Source organism: Mustela erminea, chromosome 4, assembly GCF_009829155.1.
Source record: "Mustela erminea isolate mMusErm1 chromosome 4, mMusErm1.Pri, whole genome shotgun sequence".
Taxonomy (NCBI): domain Eukaryota; kingdom Metazoa; phylum Chordata; class Mammalia; order Carnivora; family Mustelidae; genus Mustela; species Mustela erminea.
Genome location: NC_045617.1, coordinates 151130603 through 151158546, shown reverse-complemented (window position 1 = coordinate 151158546; position 27944 = coordinate 151130603). Strand labels below are relative to the sequence as shown.

The window sequence follows — 27944 nt, the reverse complement described above, 5'->3', positions numbered from 1 at the left end:
AGGGCCTTTACCCTAACATAGAGACCCCCGAGCCTCCCTCCTTGGACCGAAGCCCAGTCTGCTCACAGTAAGGGACGAGCCGCTGAGTCACACGGTTCACTGGTTTATTGAGACTGGGGGAGATCCCTCCCCAAGAGATGCCTTGGCATGGAAGGGATGCCCCCTCCTGCCCGGTGGCTCCGTCTGTCCCTGCCAGCCGTCGGGGTTGGGGAGCCTTCCTGCGGTTGGGATTCTCACCAACTGTCTGCTGGAAGCAGCTCCCCAAGCCTGCCCCCATTCCTTCTCCCTCAAGTCCCCCCAGAAAAACACAAAACCAAAGGGAGCAGCCCTGGGAAGGACGCGGAGCGTGGACGTAGCGTGGACATGAGCACGACGGCGGGGTGGGGGTTCAAGCAGAAAGCACGTGAGGGTGTGAGCTGCGGAGCGTGCGGGCCTCGGGCTCTGCTAGGAGGATACAAAGGTCTTAAGGAGCAAAGGCAGGGAACCCGGGTTCCATGAGCACACACGGGGGAACGCAGGGGGAAACACGGATGTGCGCTGGTGGGGAAAGCCTCCGCTCGGCACCCAACGGGCGCAGGGGCCCCGAGCGCAGGAGGGAGGCAAGGACAGGGCACACACGTGAGCGCCGGAGGGAGAGGCACGTGTGAGCACGCATGCACACGCGCGTGTGTGTCGGGAAGTGTGAGCACGCACGGGGTGGAGGCGGGCACCTCCAGGGGGACGAAGCTGGCAGAGCGGGAAGGGTGGGCGGGAGGCAGGAGACCAGGCTGCGGCGGGCACGGGGGGAGGGGAAGGGGCGCGGTGCGGCGGGGCAGGAAGCTGCAGCCAGGCACAAACCGGCCAGCGCGGCTGTCGGAAAACTGCCAGCGCGCGAGAGCCAACGCGCCGGGTCTGCAGTCCTGGGGACCCAGCCGATCCCAGACCCACAGAGGAGGCCTTCCTCCCAGCCCCTCCCCGGTCCCCGGGGCCCTCACTTGTACAGCAAATGAACCCGGCTCCCGTCACAGCTGAGCCTGTCCGGGGGCTCATGGGGCCCCCTGGGCAGGCCCCCCGAGGGGTCTGGGGGCGTCGAGGGGTGGCGCCGGGGGCGCAGCTGCTGCCGAGACCGAAGCTGATGGCGCAGCTCGGAGACTCGCTCCTCTTTCTGCAGGAAGAGAGATCGGGAGAGGTTGCATGAAGGGGAAGTGAGGAGGGGCTCGCAGAGAAGACTGTGGGGTGTGGGCGGGGGCGGGGGAGGGCCGCCAGGACGGACAGCAGACGCCAACATGGGGCACCAGGAGCGATGCAGCAAAGAGAGGCATCAGGTGAGGAGGGACCAGGGCAATGAGGAGTGGGAGGCAGGGGAGGGGGGAGAGGCCCATGCCCACAGATTTGTGCCGGCGCCCCTCACCCCCAGCGCCCCCAGCGCCCCCACACCTCAGCAATGATCTTCTCCAGCTCCCGGTTCTCCTTCTCCAACAGCCGGGATTTCTCCTCCTCGTTGTTGTTAGTGGAGGAGCCTGTCTTCATGGTGTCCTGCGCCTCCGACTGCCACTCGCCCCGGGTGATCAGCCTGCGCATCTGGGGGCCGGGGATTGCACATGAGACGGGGGAGCGGGACCAGCCGGTGGTGAGGCCCGTGGGGCCCCTCCTGAGGGTAGGAGCAGGAGAGGCTCCCAGGAAGCAGGGCTGGGCTGCGGGGACGGAAGCGGGGACCGCCTCACCTTGGGCACGAAGAGCACGACCAGAGTGATGTAGGAGGAGAACACTATGGCAAGGGACGCAAAGGCGAAGGCTGCGTCCTGCTGGCTGGACAGGATCATGGTGACCGGGGCAGTGATGAGGCACAGGACCTGCGGGTGCACCGTGTTGGGGGCCTCCAGGCTTTCCTCCCCCAGGAGGGAGCCCATGAGGACAGGTCCTGGGGGAACTTCCCATCGCTGAAGGCCCCAGACCCCAGGCCACCCTCAACTCCAGAGCGGGAAGAAGCCCAGACCACGTCCCGCTCCAGGTCAGCCCCTCCCTCAAAGCAGACGTGCTGGGATCCTCGCACTGGCCCACGCAGAGTCCCTGAGCGCTGAGCGTCCGGGCACTCTGGCCGGAAGCGGACTCGGATTCCAGCCTGGGAGCCGGGGACATGGCATCTCACCTCCCCACTCTGCTTCCTCACCCGTGCGGGGGCGGTAATGTCTGCTTCGTGTGCCCCGGGCAGAGCTGTTAAGTGTCTGTGCAGGGCTTTCCCCACCGGGCAGAGCTTTACAGACCCGAGGCCCTAAGAGGCTTCTTCAGACTCCCGCCCACGGGTGCCAGCCCCGACTCCTCCCCAGCGGCCCTGGGGTCAGCACCAGGGCTCCAGGCTCACCGCCACGTTGTAGATGGCCATGCCCACGGCCCGGTGGTCGTTGATCTTCTCCGTAGACACGCTCTTGGTCTCGTAGGCAAGGAAAATGCCGAGCAGCAGCAGCAGCCCCTTGGAGCCGTAGAAGATGCCTGGGACGGAGGCGGCCGCTTGGCGACAAGACCTCCAGGCGACCACTCGGCCCGGCCCTCCAGGCCCGCCACCCACTGCTGCTCCAGCTTCGAGCTCCCCGGGTGAAGCGGCTCCTTTCCGATCGGCCCCCCTGACCTAGCACACCTGTCTCCGCCTGTCCCCGCGACTTGTCCCGTCGTCCCGGCTTCCTCATGGGACGGAGGAAGACGGCTTCGGAGAGCTGGCGTCGGCCATGCTACGTCCCGGCCCTCACCCTCCCGGCGGAGGGCGGCCTTGCCCTTTCTGACCCCGCACCAGGGTGCAGGCCCTCCCGGGGCCTCCCCGTCCTGCTCGCTCTCTAGGGAGCCGGCCAGACGGATGGGGTCAGGCAGTCCCCACGGGCCACTCTGCCCCCAGCTCTGCCCCAAGCCTGCTTTACACCCCCCGGCTCCTCACGGAAGAAGACCGGCTCTCCCTCCCTCCCAGAAAGGATCAGGGCAAGGCCTCCCTCCTCCCGCGGGCCCTCCGGCGCCGGCCCTCCCCCGGCCGCGCACCGAGCCACGTGTTCATCTTCCTGGAGCTGCAGTGCTCCAGCTGCGGCAGGATGGACACGTCGATGTCTTCCTTCGGCTCCTCCTTGGCGAAAGTCTAAGGGAGAAACGGGGCCCCGGGGAGACCCTGGTCACCCGCCCTGCCCCACCTCTGCTCAGTCCTGATGCCCAGCTCGGCCTCCTCTTTCCCAGGCGGCCCTCAGCACAGAAGTCAGGCCCCACTCTAGGCCCGGGAGTGCTTTCGCGAGAACCTCAGAAGGGCGTGTTCCTGGCTTTCCATGAGGCCTGGGACGTCTTCGCATCCTTCCGGGATCCCCACCCCCTGCCTCCCCACCCGCACTGGGCCTCCTCAGGGCACGGGGAGGCGGCTCTCCTCCTGGGTCCCCAGGCGTGCAGAGGCCCCGGCCCCCAGGGCCTCCTCTCAACGGGTACCTCGATGGTCCGGTGCAAGGGGTCCACGATCTGCCAGATGGCGAGAGTGAGGACGTCCATGCCCACCAGCAGGCCCACGGTGGCGTACAGCTTCCAGGGTTCCAGGGTCTGGGTGGACACAGAGCACCGGCAGGTCGGGGACCCTCTGAGCCCCGAGAGCCAGGGGCCTGCGGGCCGAGGAGCAGCAGCAGCTCACCTTTCTCCACTCCTTCTTCTCCTCCTTCTTCGTGAAGACCGTGTGGACCCACCAGATCTTGGTGAACATGGAGCCGTAGCCCAGACTAAAGCCCAGACCCAGGAGCCAGAGGCGCGCCTAGGACAGGAGAGGGAGCAGGGCACAACCGTGCGCAAAGCGATGCAGTCAGGCGCCACGGGGGTGCACACGGGCCGGCGAGTGGAGAGTGGGTCTCTCTGCCTCCAGCAGCTTCCTCCCACCCACCCCTCCTCTGCCGGCAGGGCCTCCTTGCGACAGTCTCCTGCGGAACCCCCCTGGCCCGGGGGTGCGGTGCGGCGGCACACTCTCCACCGCACAGCCCCTGCTGGCGGCTCCTTGCCCTTTCCTCCCGCCAGGCTGCGGCCTCGCCGACGGCTCGCCTCATCGACTGGCTGTTCGACCCCCGCAGGCCACCTGAGTGACCCCCCCGCGCCTCCCGCTGAGGAAGGCCCGCACATCCTTGATACTCCGGTGCCGGTCCAGCTACGCCTGAGCCGGTCCCCAGCGGGCCCCTCTGCTGCGCAGACCTCTCACACACCCCGGAGGTCAGTGTGCCCACTCCCGCGGCCCACTCATTTCTCTGGGGGCGACAGCCTCTGGGGAAGTGTGCTTGTGTGTGCCAACACCACGTGCCCAGCTGAACGGTGAGGAGAAGGCCCAGGATGGATGAGTACAGACGGGCGGGGACAGGGGCTGTGTCCCACCGGCATAACAGAGCTGCACACGTGTGGCCACAGAAGCCAGCCTTTCCCAGAGCCCCAGGACCTCCCACACCCCAAAACCAAGCATGCACCTCATTCCCGCCCCCCGCCCCCTGCTCTCAGGTCCAGTCCCTGCCTCTGCCCTTCCCCCAGGAGTGCACACACAGTTCCTGGGCTCCGTCCTCAGCCCGCAGCCAAGATGCCAGTATTGAAGGGTTCTTTGTGCAGACCCTTCCCGCGCCCGAGCGCCCCCCTCCATGAGGCAGGCCATGGCAACCTTGGAACTGGCTAGAGCCACCCAGCAGAAAGGTCTGCAGGGTGGGAAGAAGGGAGGCAGCCCACAGAGACTGGGGGAGCAGGGACAGTGCGGGAAAGGCCGCGCCCAGCGCCTCCAGGAGCGGCTCCCAAGCGGGGAAAGCCAGGGTCCACGGCGAGTCTGCCCGCCTCCTCCTCACCTGGCAGACGAAGGGGAACTGGCTTCTCCCGATGTGGTAACCATCCAGCCCGAGGGGGAAGACAGCCGCCAGCGCCAGGGAGCAGCCCACAGCAGTCAGATTGTTCAAGTTGGGCTGGGAGTTCTGGATGTAACTAGGGCAGAGGCGGGAGAGGAGGAGGGCGAGGAGCAGAATTAACCTCTTCTTCTGGGAGGCCCTGCTCTCCAGAGCCATGGGGCCTGCCCCAGCCGGCGCAGCCTGGGCCAGGGCCCAGCGGGGGCGGGCTGGGGGCTCCCAGCACCCGCACCTGCACACATGGAGCAGAGCCCCCGTGGTGTCCCCCAAGAAGTTGGTAGTTGTGGGTGAGCTGCTCTGCAGCTGGGATGTGTCTGGTTTCCCCCTTTGGTGGTCACGGTCACTGGGAAGGCACAGGCCAGAGTGGACGCGTCGCCCCCCCACGACGTGGCAGTCACACCAGTGTCATCTCAGTCCCTGCCAGGGGCATGCTCACGGTCTCCGAGGGCAGAGAGCAGGAGGACAGCGTCCAAAAGGAAACTTACCGGACGTGAGAGTTGTAGATATTAAACGACAGACACACCACAGCCAGGACGATGCCCAGGCTGGACAGCACAGAGACCGAGATGAAGAGTTTCTGGGACATGAAGCGGAATGTCTTGATGACAAGGGTCTGGTCAGCCGGGGGGGCCCCTCCTGCATGGCATTAGGGGTAAGAGGGGGTCTAGTCAGCTGGGGGCCCCTCCTGCATGGCCCTGAGGGAGGGGTCTGGTCAGCTGGGGGCCCCTCCTGCGTGGCCCTGGTGGAGGGGTCTGGTCAGCTGGGGGCCCCTCCTGCGTGGCCCTGGTGGAGGGGTCTGGTCAGCTGGGGGCCCCTCCTGTGTGGCCCTGGGGGAGGGTCTGGTCAGCTGGGGGCCCCTCCTGCATGGCCCTGGTGGAGGGGTCTGGTCAGCTGGGGGGCCCCTCCTGCAAGACCATGGGGGAGAGGGTCTGGTCAGCTGGGGGGAGTCCCTCCTGCATGGCCCTGGGGGAGGGGTCTGGTCAGCTGGAGGCCCCTCCTGTGTGGCCCTGGGGAGGGGTCTAGTCAGCTGGGGAGCCCCTCCTGCATGACCATGGGGGAGGGTTCTGGTCAGCTGGGGAGCCCCTCCTGCATGACCATGGGGGAGGGGTCTGGTCAGCTGGGGGCCCCTCCTGCATGGCCCTGGTGGAGGGTTCGGGTCAGCTGGGGGCCCCTCCTGCATGGCCCTGGTGGAGGGTTCTGGTCAGCTGGGGGCCCCTCCTGCGTGGCCCTGGGGGAGGGTCTGGTCAGCTGGGGACCCCTCCTGCGTGGCCCTGGGGGAGGGTCTGGTCAGCTGGGGGGACCCTCCTGCAAGACCATGGGGGAGAGGGTCTGGTTAGCTGGGGGGAGTCCCTCCTGCAAGACCATGGGGGAGAGGGTCTGGTCAGCTGCAGGGGTCCCTCCTGTGTGGCCCTGGGGAGGGGTCTGGTCAGCTGGGGGCCCCTCCTGCATGACCCTGGGGAGGGGTCTGGTCTGCTGGTGGGTCTCTCCTGCATGACCCTGGGGAGAGGGTCTGGTCAGCTGGGGGGAGTCCCTCCTGTGTGGCCCTGGGGAGGGGTCTGGTCAGCTGGTGGGTCTCTCCTGCATGACACTAGGAAGTAAGGGGAGGGGACAAGGAAATGACGATGAGGCAGAGGAAGGGGCAAGGGACACCTGTCTCTAGCCCTAAGGACGTGGGGCCCTTGCTGCCCTTAATGCTGAGTGGGGGTGCTGCGGAGCAATGCTGCCCGGCCCGGGGTGGCGGGGTCTCAGGAAGCAGTCGGAAGGGAGAGGTGGGAATGGAGCTGGGGGCCAAGATGTGTCACCAAAGCTGGGGTGTTTCTGGTAGTGTCTGTTCTGTGATTTGTGTCTTTTCGACAGCAAAGGAACTGGGAGGGAAAGAAGGGAACGGCCGAGAGGTGACATTCGTGAGTCTCTCGGAACTCAGATCCCAAAAGCTGCAGACGACGGTTGTGGAATCACAAAGCTAAGACTTCGAAGTACCCTGCCTGGCCTCCGGACCCCAGGAAGACAACCCGACCTGGGAGCTTCAACCCTGGCAGGGTGATGTTCCCAACCGTGTCTTCTAGCGATTCTCAAGAGGAAACTCAGATTTGTCAACGAGTTCACAGCAAAAAAAAAAAAAAAAAAAAAAAAAAAAAAAAAAAAAACCTAATTTCAATTTGCTTAGCTTTAAAAAGAGAAGCATAATTTAGGCCATGCAGCATTTATAGCAGTAGAGAATACTGTCCTAAATTCAAATTATAAAAAAACATGTCCGAACTCCAGCAGTGCCAGCAGCTACCAGCTTCCAGTGGGGTAGGGCAGCTGGCAGCTGGCTCCGTCCCTGATGCGCCCGGCCCGATTCAGCGGCAGGTCCTTCCTCCTGTCCACCGGGAGTGTCCTTCCCACTGCCGGTCGTTTGGCCCGCGAAGTGCACGAGCAACACTTGCTTTTACTTTGCCTCTTTAAAAAGCACATTCGAGGGTGCCTGGGTGGCTCAGAGGGTTAAAGCCTCTGCCTTCAGCTCAGGTCATGGTCCCAGGGTCCTGGGATCGAGCCCCACATCGGGCTCTCTGCTCAGCGGGAAGCCTGCTTCCTCCTCTCTCTCTCTCTGCCTGCCTCTCTGCCTACTTGTGATCTCTGTCTGTCAAATAAAAAAAATTAAAAAATAAAATAAAAAAATAAAAATAAAAAACAAAAAGCACATTTGAGGGGAAGACACTCCAGGAGGTTTTGCAACCTCTCCTATAATTTAAGCAACTAGTTTCCTGAGAAGGATGAAGAGGCAACTCCAAGCTCCAGTAGCTGGTCCAGATAGATCAAGGTACCAGAACATGTGGGAGACCCAAACGGGGTTTCCCAGCCACCCTCTATGCGCCCGAATCTCTGATCTAGTACCTGAGCGGCGCATTACTTTTGCTAGTGCATCGCTCCCTCTTCAAAAACATACCCCACCAACGTCTTAGCCCGGACCCCGGCCCATCTCCTTGGCACGTTTCCAGCGGATGGCACCTGCCACCCCAGCTTCGTTCACATGCACAACACTTGGTCTTGCTTGCTCAGAGGCACCGAAGAAGAATACAGACAGGACCCGCTTACCGATCCACTTGTCCGTTTTGGACCAGGAAAGATCGTCCTTGGTGCTGTCATAGTAGCCGATCTTCTTGTAGCTGCCCCCTGGGCGGGAGACAACGGAAGGCTGAAGAGCCCAGCCCAGGCCCGAGCTTCTCCCTCCCCTCAAGTCTCTCTCCCCGCTTGCGTCTGAGCCCCCGAGGGGTCCCTGGGAGGACAGGAGGGCTCTCGAGTCAGCCACCTGGCTGACGGGCAATGCAAGGTGTCTGCCAAGGCTCATGGGGAGGCCTCTGGGGAGGCCTCATGGGGAGGCCTCTGGGGAGACGCCACTGCTCAGCCTCACGCCTCTCCTGCCGATCGTCTCGCACTTCGATTCTGGCTTCGGAAGCCTGCGACATCTCTGCTGATTCTCCCTCTCATGACAGACAGAATCACAGGATCTATTTTCCCCATGGCTTTCATTTTAATTTTAGAAATTTCTCTTCTGTTGGCTTGGGTTCTAATTCCTTGGAAAGTTGCATCTGCCTCTTAGAGCCATGAGGTGGGGGGTAGTTCAGCCATCCCTACGAATTCCTGTTCCAGAACTTTTCCCTCAGAAGCCACCCCACAGCCCTGGGGTTTGGGCCACAAGGAGGCTCTGCGGACCGCTGGGAGCGGGGAGGAGAGGGCACGCTCCGGGAGGCGTGGGGACAGTCCGACCGGCAGAGGCTCGGCAGACACGTGTGTGCTGACGTTTAAGGAGATACAAGTGAGGAAAGCCAGACCACACAGGAGACCCGAGAATCAGAAAAGCTTGCTTAGACAGCAAGGAAATGCAGTAGGTTTCCTCTAAAAATAGCAGCTCTGCCAGACTCCGCTCGCCTGGAGTCCGCAGGCTGCACCTGACAGGGGTTAGCCCCTCAGAGCCAGGCCCCCAAAGGGAAATTTCCGAAATCACAAGGGAAGCCCCTGGAGGAAGGCAGTGTGTCTGCCCCTTCCCAGTCCTGGGCACCCCCCACCCCCACTGAGCTTTCTACTCTTCTTATTAGGTAAACACTTGACGAACCCGTTCAAAGAGAAGGGCAGATGGGCACGCACAAGCCACCCTCCCGATCTCCGTCCTCGGGCGGGGCCACCAGACCTCAGCCCGCACCCCTGCGCTCAACCTGCCACCGCCAGACCCCGTGGCCCCCCACCCCTGCGCTCACCATGCACCGCCCAACCCCGCGGGCCCCCCGCACCCCTGCGCTCACCCTGCACCGCCTGACCCTGCGGGCCCCCCCGCACCCCGGCGCTCACCCTGCACCGCCTGACCTCATGGGCCCCCACCCCTGCGCTCACCCTGCACCGCCTGACCCCGCGGGCCCCACGCACCCCTGTGCTCACCCTGCACCGCCCAACCCTGCGGGCCCCACGCACCCCTGCGCTCACCCTGCACCGCCCAACCCTGCGGGCCCCCCGCACCCCTGCGCTCACCCTGCACCGCCCAACCCTGCGGGCCCCCCGCACCCCTGCGCTCACCCTGCACCGCCCAACCCTGCGGGCCCCACGCACCCCTGCGCTCTCCATGCACCGCCCAACCCTGCGGGCCCCACGCACCCCTGCGCTCACCCTGCACCGCCCAACCCTGCGGGCCCCACGCACCCCTGCGCTCACCCTGCACCGCCTGACCCCATGGGCCCCCACCCCTGCGCTCACCCTGCACCGCCTGACCCCATGAGCCCCCACACTCCTGAACTCACCCTGCAGCTGCTCGATGAGGGTCCAGGCCATCCGGGAGCCGCTGGCATCAAACACCACGTGACCCTGCGTGCGGGAACATGCGGAGGCGGCAAAGGTGATAAAAGCGGGAGCCAGGAGAGAGCGTCAGGGCCTCTCTGGATCCTTATGTGTTTGATGTCACTGAGCCTCTGAATGAATTCTATTTATGGAATTTGCCTGCATATAGGACATACCCCAGATGCCCATACCCTAGATTTTAGAAACACTCTTTCTTTGGAAAAGAAGCTTCCCCCATGGGATTTGAGTGGGAAGCGTCCCCGGACAGAGCCCCAGGAGCCCCGGCCTGCGGCTGTGGGACCCAGGTGTGGCACCCCACTGTTCTCCCCGCTTGGAGAGGGACAGGTGACCGCTCAGACTGTCTCCTCCTTTAAAATCCTGTGATTCTCATCTGACTCATAAATATCTGGACTGAAAATCCATGAGGGAGAAGCTGAAAGAAATGGAAAACAGCATCTTCCCCTCTTGCCTCCTGCGGGTTTTTCTGGCCGGGGGGTCTGAGACCGATCCCGCAGGTGAACACGAACACAGGACAGGAGGGAGCGCGCCCTCTCGGGGGAGCGCAGGGGAGCGTCGGGGAGACCGCCGCCACTCACAGAGACGCCCTCGAAGGACGAGGAGTTCATCGCCCGGTAGATCTGGTCGGTAATGGTCTGGTTGTTATAGTTGAAGTCTTCCAGGCGCACGCCGGAGCGGCCGCCCCCACCGGACGTCTTGTTCAGGGCCAGCGCCAAGGCCCAGATGGCGTCGTAGGCCAGCGGCGCCTCCTGGAAGCCACCCGTCTCCTCGGGGTGTCTCTTGAGCCTCTTGGTCAGTTTCTCCACAAACTCCTGGGACGTCTGCGGAGGGAAGGATGGGGCGGACGGTTGGCGGGGGCGCGGGGCACACTCCCAACCCGGCTGCAGCCCTGTAATCCAACAGAGGGTTGGAGTTGTGCCGTCGGAGGGAGCACACGGAACTTTGAAAGCTGGACTTGGAGGGGCTGGACTGGAGCTGGGGTGAGGTGGCCCAGGAGCCTCGGCACACAGCCGCTGGCCCAGAACTGGAGCCAAAGTTGTAAGGAGTGGACACTGCACAACAGACGGCAGAAGAAAGGAGAGGTGGGCCTGCATGGCGACGTCCCCCGGGGCTCAGACGTTCTCCGTGGGCCGGACCCGGCACCTCACAGCCCCTGCGATTCTACAGCAGCCTAGAGGGGCCCCCGCAGAGCCTTCCTCGCCGGACCCAAGCAGCGCACTACCTCCCTGAGTGCTCTCCCCTGCTTTCAGCTCCCAGGCCCTGGAGGGTTCTCGGGAGATGGGGCCCCAGAGGCACTCTTCACGCGATTGAAAGCTGGTGTTCAGGCCCTGCCCACCCTCCCCACCCCCTATCTTTGTTCTCCAAGAAAGCTGAAGACAGGACAGCTCCTGTAACTCTCCCATGAAATGGGTCAAGAGACCTGAATTTCTATACCTGGCAATGACCTCATTTGGCTAAAAACCACAGGTAAATTGCTCAAGGGTTTGGAAATGTCCACTGTGCAATGGAGAAAAACACACCTGGGCTTTCTGACCTCCCAGAAGCCACACAAGGAAAGGCTCGGCGGCCCCCTCTCGGCAAGGCAGCCGTAACAGACAGGGCGAGATCTGGGATGTACCAACAGCCTCACCCTCTAAGGAAGGCGGGAGCAGATGAAGAATACAAAAAAATCTGTTCCCCGTGCCCTGCCCACTTGTCTCTCTACTGAACTTTTTGAAGACACGGGACAGGGGAGGGCAAGGCACAGACCATGCGGAAACAGCCTTGGAAAACCAGCCCGGGACCGACCACATCTGCTGCTCCAAAAGCGGGAGGCCAGGACCGCGGCCCGTCCCCCTGCACACCTCTGCTCCCGGCACCGTGCCTGGCCCCAGACCGACCACACCCACTGCATCACGCCCGCTGCATCGCGGCAGGGAGCTACTGTGTGTGGCGTGTGCGGTGGTCCGTGGGACCGTGCACCTGTCTCCCGCATGGAAGGCACCGCCCAGACCACGCACTCCGGGTGGGAGCACTCTGAGGGCAGTGCTGCCGACGGCGGACGCCGTCCAAGTGTGCGGTCCCGGAGCGCCCTGCGCTCAGTTCTGCTGCAGACTCTGTCCGCTCTAAAAAAGTTTTAAAAATGTCCACGGGGCAGATAAACAGATGCACGGATGGATCTCAGGTCCAACCCATCCACCCGTCTGCTGAGGGACCTCAAACGAGTTAGGAACCTGCACTGGGTGGTCATTCAGCTTTAGAACGGGGACGACACTGCCTACCTCGAAGAGCTGCTACGGAAAACCACAACATAGAGAAAACGCTGGGTATAAATAAAGTCAAGTCGCAGTTTGTCTTTGCAAGTCTCCCTGCCCTCAGCCTCCCGTTCGTCATGTGCTCAGACCTACAGTCCAGCTCGGCATCTCGTGTCCTGGGTCTCCAACTGGAGCTCTAAGATCAATAATCCAAAATTTAAAATGTCTAAGACGAGGCTCCACTTTCCCTCACTCCCCAACACTTCCCAGTACATGAGATTGAAGGCTTGGACTCAGCAAGTCCTCTTAATTCTTCCACTGAAACGTTTCTTTTGGGTTTTTTTAAGATTTTATTTATTGGGGCGCCTGGGTGGCTCAGTGGGTTAAGCCTCTGCCTTCGGCTCAGGTCATGATCTCAGGGTCCTGGGATCGAGTCCCCACATCGGGCTCCCTGCTCAGCGGGGAGCCTGCTTCCTCCTCTCTCTCTGCCTCTCTGCTGACTTGTGATCTCTGTCTATGTCAGATAAAGAAATAAAAATCTTTTAAAAAATTAAAAATAAATAAAGATTTTACTTATTTCTTTGACGACAGAGACAGACACAGGGAGAGAGGAAACACAGGCAGGGGGAGAGGAGAGGAAGCAGCAGCTTCTCACGGAGCAGGAAGCCCGATCCCTGGGATCACAGCCTGAGCCAAAGGCAGATGCTTAACTGACTGAGCCACCCAGGCGCTCCTCTTGAAATGTTTCATTAAGACCATCAGTGCCTACACAGAGCAGTCTTAATTATAATAATAATAATAATAATAATAATAGGGGGCACCTGGGTGGCTCAGTCGTTAGGCATCTGCCTTTGGCTCAGGTCATGATCCTGGGGTCCTGGGATGGAGCCCCACCTCGGGCTCCCTGCTCAGTGGGAAGCCAGCTTCTCCCTCTCCCACTCCCGCTGCTTGTGGTCTCTCTCTCCCTGTGTCTCTGTCAAATAAATAAATAAAATCTTTTTCAAAAAAATAAAAATAAGAAGAAGACCTAACATTTATATTTCCTTACAGTGTTCCAGGCATTTTCCCATGTTTCAAGGTATTCGTAGATAGAAACAGGCACATAGAGTTTAGCTTGCCGGGAGTGCCCGTGCGTGGCAGGGCTGGGACTCAAGCCCATGCAGCCCGGCCTCTGTGCCCTCAATCTTCCCAGGACCCTCGCGTCGCCGCGGCACGCTGACTGCCTCCCTGCCCGAGAGCGCCTGCTCGGCCGCTGGCCGCGGCCGCCTTCCGAGTGGTCCCTCACGAGTCTGTCCCATCTCCAGGTCGACGTCCACGCCGGGCCACGAGAACCTCCGATGGAAAGGGATTCACGCAGCCTGCACGGTGCTCTCCCCACCCAGACCTTCGACTCTTCCCCGGCTCCAGGCCGCTCGACAAACATGCTTACCCCAAAAATCGTTCCCCCTCGGGCCTGCAAAGATACCACTGCAAATTTCCAGGTGGAAACATGGCGAAGCAGCTCCAGAAAAAGTAAAGAGCGAAAATTCCACAACCCACAGAAATCAGTAAGTAATCAAGGGCAGCATTATGACCCTCATTTTCTGTCGCCCCTGCCGGCTGCGTCTGTGGGAGGGGTGCCTGACCTTGACCTCGAGTGTACATCCTGAGGCAGCTTCTGATTTCAGACTGTACCAAGATCTGACGGGACCTCTGCCCCAACCTGTGAGAACTGGAAGAGAATGTCATCTCCAGGTAAGGCCACCTCCCAGCTGCCCCTCTAGCCCAGAGCCATCATGGGTCCCCAAAACCACTCCAACCCAATCTCCCACGCCGGGCTCCTTTCTAAGCCAGGGTTTCTCCATCCCTGCACGACTGACATTCGGATCAGGAGAACGCCTTGCTGTGGGGCACGGACCTCTGCACTACAGGCTGCCGGGAAGCATGCCCCTTCACCCGCTAGACGCCGGTTGTGACGACCAAACTGTCTCTGGACATTGCTCTGGCCAACAGTTCTCAAAATGTGGCCTCAGATCAGCAGCATCAACAGCACTAGGGAACCTGCTGGAAAGGCCCAGACCCCCCGCATCAGGACTTGTGAAGGAAGAGCCCAGTAATCTGTCCTCACCCACCCTCCAGGCCAGTAACGTCGGAGCACGAGGGCCCAAATGAAGGGACAGCAGCTCTGCTTCTCTTCCAGACCCAGTCTGCGTCGCTCTGGGTCCCAGGTCCAGCCCTAGCTTCTCATCTCCCTCTCCTGGGCCTGCCTGATGCATCCACCATCTCTTCCCTGCTCAGTCCTTACGACTGCTCTGCCCCCTGGAAAATCCTCTCTCTCTCACTGGGCACTTCCAGCGACCATGCAGACCTGCTGTCCCTAGAAGCTCTAGGGCCCCAAAGGCACCACGTTTCTCTATAGACCCAGAGCCAGAAAGACGACCCTCCGGCGCAGTCAGCTCCAGAGCCCAGACGTCCATCCACACCCCTCCCCCGGTCCCTGCTCCCTGCCAGGGGCTCCTTTAGCTCCCTGCTGTGGGGCAGGTCCCGGGCTCGGGGTGCCGATAGGCCTCTCGGCTTTGGGGCCAGCTCCTTTACTTCTGAAGGTCTCCCGGATGACTCGCTTCTCAGGTGATCTACAGGGAAGTGACCCTCCAGAATCTTCCAGGCTATGTTTCAACCACGATATCTGAAACATGAAGTCCCTCAGAACTCCCCAGGACAGTGTCCACAATCAGAGTCTGCGGACACAGTCCACCACGAGGACAGACGGCCTGAGTCGTCTTCTTCCCTGGCTCAGGAGCTGCCGCCTGCCAGACAGTGTCGCCGGCAAAGGCACAGGCTCTTCTGTCGGGCTTCCAGGTGCCCCATGGCAGCAACATGGCAGAGGGGTTTGGAGTTAGACTCAAATGGGGTCAGTTCTGGCTTCCCCACTCAGCAGTTTCGGAGCCTGGGCCAAGTCCCTCAACCTCTCTGCGTCAGTTTCCTGGTTCGCAGAATGGACACGAGAAACCCCCAGCCAGCTTGGCCGGGAGGTCACAGCAACCAGCTCCCTGATTCCTGGGTTACTGCGCAAAAGCAATTATGACAACACCTCTGTTTTCAATCGGGTCTATTTGGGGCTTTACAACCATGAACTCGCCCCTAGTGTGCTTCCCAAAACAGGTCTTCCAGGCCTGGGGTACCCCTGGCAAAAATACGCAGACACGGAGGCTGCCTCCTCAGCTCGCCCAAGATCCCCGTCTTCTGCCAGCCAGAACCCTGAGCAGAACAGAGCCTCGGCCGCGTGCCGCGCTCACTCGTGCCCCTCGCCTGCCGGCTGCCCGGCCTTCCCGGATCAGACGACATGGCTGCTAGCCCCAGACCTGTCACCAATCAGCTCCCGGGAACAAACGGATTTCAAAAGTCCCTTGTACATTTAAAATTCTAAAAAAGGATCATTAAAAAAAACATCAGGAGCCAAGCTAATTGAGTATCAGTTAGGAGTGAGGATTAAGCAACTGCAAAGGACGCGAAGTCCCTGAGAAAACAAACCGCATTCCTGCTCGGGAACAGCCCTCGTGTCAAGGTGTGCGTGCACCCGCGTCTGCACCCCTGCTCGGGAACAGCCCTCGTGTCAAGGTGTGCGTGCACCCGCGTCTGCACCCCTGCTCGGGAACAGCCCTCGTGTCAAGGTGTGCGTGCACCCGCGTCTGCACCCCTGCTCGGGAACAGCCCTCGTGTCAAGGTGTGCGTGCACACTCGTTTGTGTTGTCGCCAACGCCTCTCCCTCCTTTGACTTCTCTCCAACCGCTCCTCGTTGCCACGGTAACAGCCCTTCCGCTCCTCAGGGGCCGCGCACACACACCACTCCTGACCCTCTCTCTGTTGTTCCTGCTCAAGGAAGTCAGAGCAGAGGTGGAAGCCGCAGGTAGCGCGGTGCCCACAAGCCCGCGTGCCCTCCTGGGCCTGTGCGGTCCACTCCCACACCCGCCCCCACTCCCGCCCCGCCCCCGCGCTCACCATGTTGGAGATGCTGCGGGTGTTGGCAGGGTTCAGCATGACGATCTCGGTGGTGATGTGGCCTTCCACGGCCTGGGTCATCTCGTCCACGGTGCAGTTGATGGACGGATCGTAGATCTTGAACCAGTTGTCAGCGTACCACCCGATGAGGAACCAGACGTACTTCTTCCCGAAGAGCCGCTCCTTGTACACCTGGGTGCAGAGAACGAGCAGGGCTGGGGCTCTGGGGCTCCTTCTGGCCTAATCCCCTTGACGCGATCCAGCCTCTCGGGAATCAGAAAGCAGAGAACTGCAGAGAGGACGCTACAAGTCCTGGCGGGCGTAGGAGCCGCTCGGGGACTCCTCCTTCTAAGCTCCTCCCCAGCCGGTCAGGAAAGATGGGGTCCGGGGGATCCTGCGGGAACACTAAGGGGGAGGAAACGGAGATCCGGAGAACGTGCTGGGTGCGAGAAGCCAAGAGACGGAGTCGGAGCCGAGAGACAGGGACGTCATACTGACCATCGCCTCCAACCGCCGGCTACCGACCCGAGCAGAGAGACCCCATCAGACAGCCCGGGGCAGAGCCCACCCAGGCCCCTCCCGCTCCGGAGGCCAACTCTACCTCACAAAACACTTTCCGGGCTTCGGTCTCATAGAAAAGTCCCACGATGATTCGGGCATCCTGGCGCTACAGAGAGAGAGAAACAGCTCCGAAGAGCCGCCCGGAAACTCCCAAGCACTTCCACCCCTTGGATTCCCTGCCCCGGAGAGCTCAGTGCAGGGTCTGCTCACGGGGTGCTGGGCAAGTGCCAAGTAGACGATGAGAAGAAATGTGCCCGAACCGGAACTCTGCGACGGAACGGAGCTGCCGGCGCACGCGAGGGCGGCAGTCCCACAACCGCACTGCTGCACACCCATGCGTCCCGCCAACGGTCGGCTTACGCGGCACCGTCTGTCCCCCGTGTGTGATGTGTGACTGCACACGAGGCACAGTGCGACTCCTCCCAGGACGCACGGCCGCACACTGTGCATGTGCGTACATGAAAACTCACCCACCAACGCTTCGCACACCTCAAGCTTATACGATGTTATATGCTAATTATAGTGGGACATAGAAAAACAAAAAACAAACAAACGAAACCCACGTGCCCCTGCCTGGTTCTCCTCTCCGATCCCTCTCCATCCCCCCCACCTGGCCCCTCCACGGGCGGAGCCCCCCACTCCCAAGCAGCACACCTTCAGGTTCTTGACGGGCACAGCCGGGTCGGAAAAGAAGCTCTGGCGGAAAGTGATCTCGATTCCAGCCTCCTTCACTCGCTCCTCGAGGTCGTCCAGAGTCTTGGGTGGGAATGAGCAGGAAATGCAGAAGATGTGGGGCGTGCAGTGGGGTCAAGAGCAGAGAGCATAGGTGGGGACTGCACGAGCAGGAGGAGGGGCAGCTCTGAACCGTGCTCCCGGCACGCCTGTCCCGGGCCGGGGAGGGCGGCAAGGACAGCATCTGCGGCCTCGGGATCCAGACTGAACCCAGGAAGGCGCGCGGGAGCCCCTCCCGTGGGTCTGTGTCCCGGGAAGTGGCGCCGCTCACCCCACTCCCACCAGGCAGCGAGGGCAGGGGAAGGAGAGACGACGCAGAGAGAGCGACCGGTCTGGTGCGCACAGCACGTCTCCGCTCAAGGGCCAGAAGCGCGGACAGAGGCGTCGGAGAAGGACGCCCTGAATCGCGGAGGGACTGGGGGAGGCTTCCAGGGGGTGCAGCTGCAGCTGCCTCACACTGAACGCAAGGAGGGTGGGGCGTCCGAACGGGGAGACGTGAGAGGACCGGCCTGTCTTCTCCAGCGCCCAGCCCTGCATTTCCTCTCCCGCTCCCGCGCCTCCTGTCTCTCCGCCCCCCTCCCTTTTCCGTTCTCTGCCTCCTTCTCTGTTCCCTTCTGTTCTCACTGTTCCTTCTCTCTCTCTCTCTCTCTCTCCCTCACACACACACCGAGGGTCTGGAATTTGTTCGTATCTTATACTCCCTCTCTTACATCAACTTTGGAGTGAACCTACTTTAATGGAAGTGGGTCATTTTGGGTCTACCTGTCTGGGAAAGGGAGCATCAAAGGGAAAAACGTGTCCTAAAAACCAAAAACTTGGAAAGGATCCTGAAAACCTAACTCTGTTTACTCCTCTGGCTCCAGAGAGAACATGCACTTAACCACTCAGAATGTGTTTGCTTTCGATAAAGAAACAGGTTCTCTGGGCACCAGGGTGGCTCAGTCGGTTAAGGGTCCGGCTTCGGCTCAGGTTTCGATCCCAGGATCCAGCCTGGCATCGGGGTCCCTGCTCGGCTGCGAGCCTGCCTCTCCCTCTCCCTCTCCCAGCGCCCCTCCCCCTGCTCGTGTGCACACACACACTCTCCCTCTCTCTCCGCGAAATAAATAAAGACAAATATTAGAAAAGAGAAGAGAAGAAAGGAGCAGGCTCTTGCGCCCGGGAGGAGCCCTGGCCACGCTCCGGGCGCGGGGCCGGCGACGCAGGCCTGCTCACCGAGGTGAAGACCTCCGTGGTCTGCTGGATGGTGGCGATCCTCCTCCAACCCCACTTCTCAAAGAGCTTCACGCGCGTGGGGTTGTGCAGCGTGGCGGACGGATGAGTTCGAAAGAATGTGGGAAAGCGCTGCCGGTTGGACAGGGCCGGTGAGCTGGAGCCGTAGGAAAGCTGAAGCACAGGGACATGGTGCGGGACAGGCTCGCCCAGAGCTCCTCTGCGACCCTGCTGGCTGCCCCAAGCCTCCCGCCCACCTCGGCCCTGTGTGCAGCGGCTCCCACGGCCCACGGGCCCGCAGCTCAGGTCCCGCTGAGGAAGAGCGGGGAGCTGCGGCCATCGGGCCACCGCCGGACGAGGCCGCAACGGCCTGGGAGTCCCGGGAGTGCCCCCCCCCACCCCGGCAACCCCCATTCTCAGCCCTCCAGCCCGGCCTACCACGATGAGGTTCCACATCCTGGCAGCCTCGGCCACGAGCGTGGACACGGAGCTGCAGCCGGGCATAAGGATGATCTTGATGGGGTCATTGTAGAGCAGCTCATACAGGTACTTGGTGGCTTGGCCTGGGTCACACTGAAGGGGGAGGGGTAAGCGTCGGGGGTCCCCAGCAATCCAGTCACTTCTCAAGTACCCCCCGCCCCCGTCATCAGCACCACGTTCTTCTCCTCCCTGTCCAGTCTCTGGGCTCCCCTCACGTCCCAAGCCCGCCCCTCGTCTCCCCTGCGCCCTCACCCCGTCCTCTCCTGCGCACACCTCCACCACGATCACCGCGAAGACCACCTTTCCTCCCTTCCTCTGTCACCCTGTCCCCTTCCCCATGTTTCTAAGCTCCCAAGGTCTGCGAGTTTTAGGAAAGAGTCTGCAGGAATGAACCCCCCAAGTCCGCAGACAGCCTCCTCAGAGCCCAGCTATGGAAAGTCCTCTTCCGCCTCTGCAAACTCCCTCTCCGTTGGCCCCTGCTGGTCCCCTGCTCCTCTCTTTTCCAGGCTAGTGATAATAAACACGAGGACAACAGGGAACAAGGTCACTAGGGAGTCGTGCTTGGCTCTCCCTCCCCTCCTGCTGGGCCCTGACATTTGACGGGTCCATTGGAAAAAGAGGCGCTTTGGAGGGGGTGGCAGTGGGGGAGAAACAGGGCAGGAAGACCTGGGGAGAACACACAGCGTGAGGTTCTCAACAAACCAGATGCTTTTAGGGGTGCCTGAGGGAGGGGCAGGGAGATGGGGAAAGTAAACAATGCAGAGAGCCGGGAGGGAAGGGGCATGAGGAGGAAGAGCCGCGTGGTGCCCCCTGCCTGTTCCCCTCCTGCTGGAGGACGACATTTCAGAAGCTGCTGGAGCCCCAGAGGAAGTCGAGGAGAAACGGAAGGCCGTGGGGAGCCAGGGCAGGCGGCACAGGGGGCTGGGGACGGCCACGCAGGAATAAGGAAGGCCCCTAGAGCCTGCTCACTTCCCACTGGGGCCTGACATTTGAGACACCGTGGGCAGCTGGAGAAGGGGCGCTGGCAGAGCAGGAAGCAACCTCTGCGGCCCCCCACCCCAACCCACCCCCAGCGAAGGGGTGTTTGTGAAGATTCTGCCCTCCCACCTGGCTTCTCGGACCATCTCGGCCATTCTTGGACCCTACCGTCCCACACTGCCCTAGCACGTTACCCCAGATCCTAGCCCAGTACCCCTGCAGCCTGGGAAAGGGTGGCGGGAACAGGGACACGTAAGAGCACCTACCACACACGCACAGGGCGAGGACGCAGGCTGACCCCGGGCTCTGCTCCTTCCTCCCCGACTCTCTCTCTTGCACACTCAGGGCCTCCCTGCAGATTCCCTGATTCGCACCCCCTCCCCAGGAGACTTCCTCTCCGCCTCTCCTCCGCTCTGTCTTCTGCGAAGCCTCCGGATTTGCGGGCAGGAAACCGCACGTGCCAGTGTGCCTGCTTTCCGCTCTCCCTCCCTGCTTCTTCCAGGTTCTCTCCCGTCTCCCTTCTCCCAGGCCCCCCATCTGCTCCCCAGCACCTCCGGGGACTCCCCTGGCACAGAGCTCACACACGGGGCTATGGGGCTCCCAGGACCCCTGGGACCCCCTCTCCTGACCCTGGCACCCATCCCTCCCAGTTTCTCTCTGCAGGCTCCCACCTCCAGCAGACCCGACCCTCTGCTCCTCTCCTGCCTCTCCGACAACACCTCGTTTTTTTCCCTGGGTGCTGCTGCTCGCAGACAAGGATCCTGGGGCCAGCTACTTAGGCATACCAGGACAGAACGAATACTGGTAAAAATGCAGATTCTTGGGATTCGTTCCTGACCATGGAGTTCATCGAATCTGTTCTAAACCCAGGCCTCTGGTGAACCTTGTGTACACGGAAGTTTGGAAATCCCTGCCAAAGTGTCGGGAGGGGGTTGAGGTCCTCTCTCCAAGCTGCCAACAGTCCGTGTGCTCTCTTTTCTCCAGGCACCGCACCTTCGACCCCACTCCGCCCGCTCCTCCCTCACAAACCTATTTCTCGATGCAGACAGCTGCTCGAAAGAATGAGGACACATGCTGGGTCCACCCAGGAGAAATGACCACAACCTCACCTCGGTCCTCCTCTCTCCTCTCCTCCCGCCCCGTGGAGGGCTGGGGCTGCTCGTCAGAGAAGGTAAACTTGAGGTCCCAAGTCTCCTTCCTCCCCTGTGCCACATCCGTCCCCACACTCCCAGTCACTCACAGGGGACAGGGTGGGAAAGGAGTCTTATGGGGCCACGCCGTGCCCCCCGACCCAGATGTTCTTCCCTTCCCTTCCCCCCCCCCCCCGCCCTCCCCCTACAGCCTACTTTCCTCCTCATATCTTGGAGGCCACAAGGCTGTAAGGAAGATTTCAACTTAAGACCCAAGTTCCACAGAACGCCCAAGAACTGAGCTCTGCCCCACACCTCCTCATCGGCCCCCTGCCCTACTGCCATTCTTTCCTGCTCCCTCTCCTGCCTCTGTCCAGACGCCCCCCTTTCCCCACCCGACTGGGAGGGCTCCTGCGTGCACCTCTAATCCGCTCATTCTCCCAGTGCCTCTGCCCAGCCCCGGACCATTCGCTCTTCCAGAACATGGTATGCCAGATATCCCACAGTCTGGGAATCCGCGGCAGGACAGGGCTCACAGCTACCCCACCGCTTGTTGTGACAAATAAACCAGAGCGCTCTAGTCCCTCAAATTTTTCCTTATTCGGTCCCAACCTGCTGCCAAGATTACCTTGTTACCATGGTAAATCGGAAGCCGTGCTCCAGCTCACCCCTGACACCTCCTCCATCCCCGGAACCCATCCCAGGGTTAGTGGACTCGCCGCGACCGAGATCAGCTTGTACCCTAAATCCACCACCAGTCTCCCCAACCCTCCCCCCACTTCCCTGCGTCCTGGGGAGCAGAAGGGTCTGCCACAGCCTGATTCACCCTCCTAAGCCCCTAGACCCTCATCTTGAACCTGCAGCCCCTGTGACTGTCCCCAGGCTTGCGCACCCCCAGCCCCTCTCCCGCTAGTCACACGTGGGAGGGGTCCGCTTCGCAATCCCGAGTCCCTCGGACCGAGGCGCGCGCGCGGCCGGCTCCTGCCCCCCAGACCCCCGCCGCCCGCCCACTCCCACGTCCGGGGCTACCTTGCTGTCGTGGTGGATGAGCTTGAGCTCATAGTCCGGCAGGATGTCCCTGCGGCTGTTCACGTCCTCCAGCGCCATCTCCACCGCGGGCTGGCAGGCCTGGCCCCCGGGCCAGCCCCCGCTCATGGGGAACAGCGCCCCGATGTACACTGCGCGCCGTTCTGAGGAGGGGTGCGGGGGGACCCGCGGGTGAGGCCGCGGGAGATGAGGGGAGTGGGAGGCCCACACCGGAGTCACCCCCGTCGCCATCACCACCAGCAGCGGCAGCGGCCACCGCACCCGGGGAGCGGGGACCCCCGGACCCATGGCCGGGAGGGAGAGGGGCTGTCTGGGGAGGGGGAGGAGCTCAAGGGGGACACTTTTCCTGGGGAGGGCTGCTGAGGGGGCGTCGAGGAGGCGCCTCCATCCCGGCTCGTGTAGGGAGGAGGGGGCGAGGGCCCCAGGGAAGCGGGGAAGGTCGGCTTCCTAGGGCCCCCGCGGCTCCCGCTCCCGCCACGGCCACCGCCACCTCCACCGCGGACTCTCCTCGCGGACTGACCGACCGACGGAGGGGAGGAGGAGGAGGAGGAGGAGGAGGAGGAGACGGCGGGCGGGGAGGGGGCCCTGACGTCACGCGCGGCGCGCGGCAGCTGCGGGGGGGAGGGGCGGGAGGGAGGCGCGCGCCGCCGTGGGAACGACAGGCGGAGGGGCGGGGCGGGGCGGGGCGGGGCGGAGGACGCGACCCCCAGCGGAAGAGGCCCGGACGGGGAAGGGGGGGTCCCACCTAAGGGGCGGCCGGGGAGGAGCCGAGAGGGGAAGGGGCGTGCCGGGAGGGCGGGGAGGGCCGGAGCGCGGGGGCGCCGGGATGGAGACGCGGAGGACCGCGGAGGGGCGCGCGTCTCAGTCGGGGTGCGGACGGCTGGGGCGCCGGGCTGGGGGTGCGGGGCACAGGGCGACGGCAGCGGCTTAGGAGAGAGGCGGTTGGGTGGGATGGGGGTGGCGTGAAGGGGAGTGATGGGGCGGAGGCTGGGAACCCGGGGCTGCGGAGACAGAGCTCGGGAAGGGGTGGGCGCTGCGAGAAGGGGAAGGTGGACGGCGTGCGGAGGAGCCGAAGCGGGGAGCGCCAGGCCCGGCCGGGGGGAGATGGCAGCGCGGGGCGGCCGGGGTCTGCCCGCGCCCCCCGCCGCCGGCCCGGCTCTGCCCTTTGGCCCGAGCGGAGTCTGGGAGGAGGCGGAGCCCGGGGCAGGGCAGCCAAGCGGGGAGTTGGGGGGGACCGCGGCCTCGCAGAAAACCGGCACTGGAGGCAGAAAACAGGTAGGGAAAGAAGGGGCCGGCCGCGAACTGGGACGGGGGCGGGTCGGGGGCAGAAGGACGAGACCCCACAGCCTCGGGGCAGCACCCCTGGGGATGGAGGGTGAAGAGTGGGGGGCGAGGGGGTTGCAGTGCGCGAGATGAGGGTTTATGGTCTCACCTGAGTGCGGCGTTCGATTCACTGGCAGCAGGAAAGACGGGGATCAGAGAAGAGTTACCACTGGCGCCCGGCTTCCCCGGCCAGATCCCCAGCCCCCTCCCACACCTGTCCAGGCCGGAGAGGACCGGGTAGAGCAGAAGCCTGCGTTTCTGAGGGGAGGGTGCCTGGGGATAAGAGCAAGGTGGGGCTGTGGGTCAGGACCTGCCGGTTTTCTTCTTTTATTTTTCATAGGACAACAGAATTTGAGACAGGAGTGCCAACAGCTAAGACACGGGCAGATCCTGGTTTTGTGGAGCCTAAATATTATTAAATGCAGGGGTCTCTCTTTAAGAGAAAAAAATACAAATACAATTGATTTTAAACCATTGCCTTTAAAATCTTACTTTTGCATTTCTTACGAAAGCTATGACCATGCGAACACATTATATTACAGCACAAGAAGAACCCTGTGTCAATGAGGGTCCCTGACACTGAAACCGCAGTAGCTTCATGGTAAACCCACCCCCGGCTGGGGCTCTGAATTTCCGGAATGGAATGGTAAACTACACGCAGAATAATTGCATTGAGGGAGGAAAGCCAGGTTCAGAACGTTGGAAGAGTCTACAAGAGTGAGGGAAGCATGAGGTATGCCTGTATCCCTCAGAGAAGACTACACAGGGAGAATCCGGGTGCCCAGGAAAGGGGGGATCCTGCAGAACGAAATGCCCAAAAACGGGGTTGGACACAAGACCGAGTCCCTTGGGAATGATGGGGGTTGTCTGAGAATTCCAGAAAAGGACTGTCCCTTGCCCCTCCCCCATCCCTGGGTGGTCCTTAGTGCTCTGACAGTTCTGCCCCCAATTTTAAGTCTTTTTAATTTTTACCCTGATAATTTTCCACCCCAGATATTCTTTCCAATCTTAACATTTTTTCTAAGTATGACATATGATTTATTTCTGAGTCTTTACAATAATCCAGTTATATAACAAGCGGAGAGGAATCCGTTGTAGAGGAGAGTTATGCATAGAAAGTTCTAAGTTTAGAGAAAGGGACTGAGGCTAGGGGAAACTGGAGTATTCAAGCCTTAAGAAAGTTAATAGAGGGCGAGACTCAAAAAGGAAAAGAGACCATGTGAAGATTTGGGAGCAGGGAGGGGATATGAAAAGAGGGAGGTCGAGGAAAGAAGCCCCAGTGTAGGTAAAGTGGGCACTGGGGCTGCAGAAGGGGGCTGCAGACAGGTGGGAGGGAAGCAGAGTTAGGTTCTCACCTCCAGTCCCCCACAGCCTCCCATCTCGCACAGCTCCCCATCCTTTCCCGCCCGCCCTTCCCACCCTGCTCCCGTCCGCCGCAAGCGCCCTCGGCGGCAAGCAGGCGGCCAGTCCCTCACCCTGGCACTGCGGCTTGGGAGTGCTCCACTGGCCCTGACTACAGACGCTCCTGGAGCTGCCCACAAGATGGAAGTCAGGGTCACATCGGAAATCCACCCGGGCTCCGTCCAGAGCGGGGAGGTCCCCACCCGTGAGGAAAACCTTCCCGTTCTCCAGGGCCAAATAGGACTTGGAGCAGATTCGGACTGTGGAGAGATACGAAAAATGAGAAAGAGAGGCACGTCGGGGAAGGCTCCTTCCCCTTAAAGAGCAGGGAGGGGCCTCCGATGAGGCCTTGGGGCCTCAAGCGTCCTCCTCTGCAGGAAATCAGGGGTGCAAAGGACTTGCCTCTCTAGCTTCCATTCCCGCCTGAAGCCTGTAAGCATCCACACATTACCAGCAGGAAAAGGAAAAAGCCTTTCCGAGGTAGGAACCCGAGATGGAGCTATAAGCACATAGAAGGGGTCTGTTCAAAGTCAGCGGCAGGGGGCGGGTCCCCGGCAGTGGGCGGGTCCCTGGCGGATGGATGTAACTTAAGATGCACAATCAGATTTACCCTCCTTGTTACAGGTGACTTACACTAATGTCAAACAGGGTTTTGCTTTGTGTGTATATGATCTCTGCGTTGGAGACAGAGGTATTCAAAAATGCCACGAAATCTTTCTGAGTGTTTTTGCACAATCTGCCACTAATCCTCCTCAAAGAAAAGAACTCACAAGATGAGCGTTTTATCAGAGGGTCCGTGGCCTAACGCAGGGAGGATGAGATGAAATGAAAGGTGTGCGCTGCTAACTTGACTCCCTCCAAGTGCGCATAGTAAAATCCTTCTCACACCGTGTCCGCTCCATGAACAAATCTGGATTTTGTTGCAGTGGATTTAAAGTGCTGACTTGTAAGCAATCATGCTAAGTTCGAGGGGTCTTGAAGAGAAGAGGGGCTTTCCCAGGCTACTCACCGCATCTGCTGGGCGTGTCCATGTCCGTCCAGGAGCCGTTGGCCAGGCACTTCCGGACCTTGGGCCCCACCACCTCGCGCTCGCCCCGGCACACATACTCTATCTCATAGTCCACGGGCAGGAAGTTGATAGCCTTCACCTGGTCCCGGGTCAGGCCCCTGTACCTGATGCCCCCTTCCCAAGGCGGGTGTATGATCTGGCAACCTGAGGGGTGAGTCCCAGGAGTCAGAGAGGGGTGGGAGGCGGGCAGAGTCAGCTTCGGGAAGCACAGGAGCCTAGGGCGTGGTCAGTGGGCAGGCGGCAGACCAGAGCCCCAGGTGGATGCGGGAGATGGGTGCAGAACCCTGGGCTAAAGGACGGGGAGCCCTGAGCAAGGGCTAAGGACAATGAGAGCTCACAGGTGAGGAGGGAAGCGCGCTGTCTGGGGTAGTGGGAAGATTGGGAATTCGTGAAAGGGTACAGTGTGCCGGTGAGCCTGGTCAAACAGGCTATAAGAGGATTTCTGAGTAAATTAGGAGAGTAAAGGGGGCTTCCCCTCCACCCCGGCAGCAGTGTGGGCAGGAAGGAGGGGTGGGGTCGAGAAAACAATGCAGGGTCACCGAAAGGTGGCCGATGCAGTGACGTGGGGCAGAGAAGAAGGGGTGCTGGGTCGGGGCGGGGTGAGGGGAAGGGGGTCAGGGGTGCTGACGTGGGGCCGGGCGGACGGGATGGCCAGGCCGGGATGCTATCTATGTAGGGCTGACGGGATGGTAATGAGGACCAGAAAAGGGGTGCAAGGACAGCGGAGTGGTGGGGGTGCCCGAGGTCGCCGGAGAAGGCGCACCTTCTGAGGTGGCGTTGGGGGTCTGCGCCCCGCTCGCGCCCGGGGGCCGGAGGAAGAGCGGCGGCAGCAACGGCAGCAGCAGCAGCAGCAGCATCTGAGTGACAGGCGGCCGTGAGGACCGGACCGAGCTCCGCCGGTGCGGCCCAGCCCGGCGCGCGGGGGTGGGGGTGGGGTGCTGCCGCCCGGCCTCGCTCGCCCGGCCTCGCGGGCTCCGACCCGGCTCCGACCCGGCTCCGCCTGCGGACCAGACGCGCGCCCCGCGGAGGAGGCGGGGGCGGAGCCCGGCGCGGGGAGGGGGGAGGAGAGAGCGCCTGTCCCCACCCTCCTCCTGCCTCCCTCGGCCCCCCACCCTCCCGGGACTCCACCTCTAACCACCTCCTCTCCCCCGGCCCCCGCGGCTCTCCGAGCCCCGCGTCCCCGCGCGCCCCGGCCGCTGCCCCGCGCGCCCCGGCGCGGCCCTCCCCCGCGCGCCCCTCTCCGAGCCCGGCTCCCGGCCCGGCTCTTACCTCGGCGCGCCGGCCCGGCTTCCCGGCTTCCCGGCTCCCCGGCCTCTAGGCCCCAGGCCCGGCCGCTCCTCCCGCTCCCGCTCCCCCTCCTTCTCCTCAGCCTTCCCCTCCTCCCAGCCCTCCACCCCGCGAATCCGGGTTCCTGCCCGGCCGGGGTCTCGCTCCCCCAAACCCCACCCCGGTCTCTCCTTCCCGGGGCGGCGGCGGCCGCGGGAGCGGGAGCCGGGAGCGAAGGAGGCGGCGCCGGGGACCGGGGGAGGCTCGGGGCGGAGGGAGGAAGGAGGGTGCGGAGAAGACAGGGCGGGGGGAGGGGGGCCGAGGCGAGGGCGCCTCCCACAAGCCGAACCCCGGGAGCCGCCCCGGATCCCGGCCCCGCCCTGGACCGCCCACGGCGGCGGGGGGGGGGGGTTGGCGGCGGCGGGCAGGGGGGCAGGCTGGGGCGCGCACCGGAGCCGGGTGGGGGCGAGGGGCCCCGAGCCGAAGGCGGAGGAGCGGGAGCGGGCGCGGGGCCGGGACTCGGGGCTGCAGGTGGAGAAGGACGGCTGCACGGGGAGGCCGCTCCGGACCGGGGTGAGAGCAGGGGGGCGGGGGCCGGGGCCACGAGGGGAGCGAGGCAGGTGGGAGGGAGAGAAGCGGAGGTCAGACCGCGAAGGGCGGAGGCGGCGGGTGAAGGCCGGGCGCCTCGAGCGCCTCCCGCGGCCCAGCCGCTCTGCCTAGCTGCCCTGGGCGGGCAGCTCGGGGGAGGACCGGAGGCGAGAGCCGGGGAGGGGAGCGTGGGCAGAGAAATGGACGTAGTCGAAGGGCAAAGGGAGACAAAGGAGCCTGCGGCGGGCTGGAGCCGACCGTGTCT

The 27944-nt window shown here is 62.4% G+C and overlaps 1 protein-coding gene across 2 annotated transcripts; it reads right to left on the bottom strand.

Annotated features, from left to right (window-relative positions):
* Window positions 1–83: 83 nt before the first annotated feature.
* On the bottom strand, window positions 84–27184 carry GABBR1 (gamma-aminobutyric acid type B receptor subunit 1). Of its 2 annotated transcripts, XM_032341290.1 has the most exons (23): window positions 27095–27184; window positions 26589–26682; window positions 25766–25969; window positions 24831–25016; window positions 23465–23485; window positions 22015–22175; window positions 18836–18970; window positions 18401–18571; window positions 17111–17212; window positions 16497–16562; window positions 15896–16087; window positions 10262–10504; window positions 9629–9692; window positions 7935–8012; window positions 5342–5492; window positions 4803–4935; window positions 3629–3745; window positions 3433–3540; window positions 3004–3097; window positions 2342–2469; window positions 1704–1832; window positions 1417–1560; window positions 84–1144 (listed from the first exon to the last, which is right to left on the bottom strand). In XM_032341290.1, exons 2-23 carry the CDS (start codon window positions 26680–26682, stop codon window positions 971–973), a joined length of 2895 nt encoding a protein of 964 aa, XP_032197181.1. In that variant the 5' UTR covers window positions 27095–27184; the 3' UTR covers window positions 84–970. The 2 variants fall into 2 exon arrangements, with proteins under 2 accessions (XP_032197181.1, XP_032197182.1); XM_032341291.1 differs by lacking the exon at window positions 24831–25016.
* Window positions 27185–27944: the final 760 nt, after the last annotated feature.

Bases quoted from the DNA above. Each gene is read 5' to 3' on its own strand.
- GABBR1 (XM_032341290.1), bottom strand. From the start codon at position 26,682: ATGCTGCTGCTGCTGCTGCTGCCGTTGCTGCCGCCGCTCTTCCTCCGG. The intron at 5,493-7,934 runs GTAAGCGGGTCC...AATGCCATGCAG, and splicing joins CAAAACGGACAAGTGGATCG to GAGGGGCCCCCCCGGCTGAC. The intron at 2,470-3,003 runs GTGCGCGGCCGG...CCTCCGTCCCAG, and splicing joins GAAGATGAACACGTGGCTCG to GCATCTTCTACGGCTCCAAG.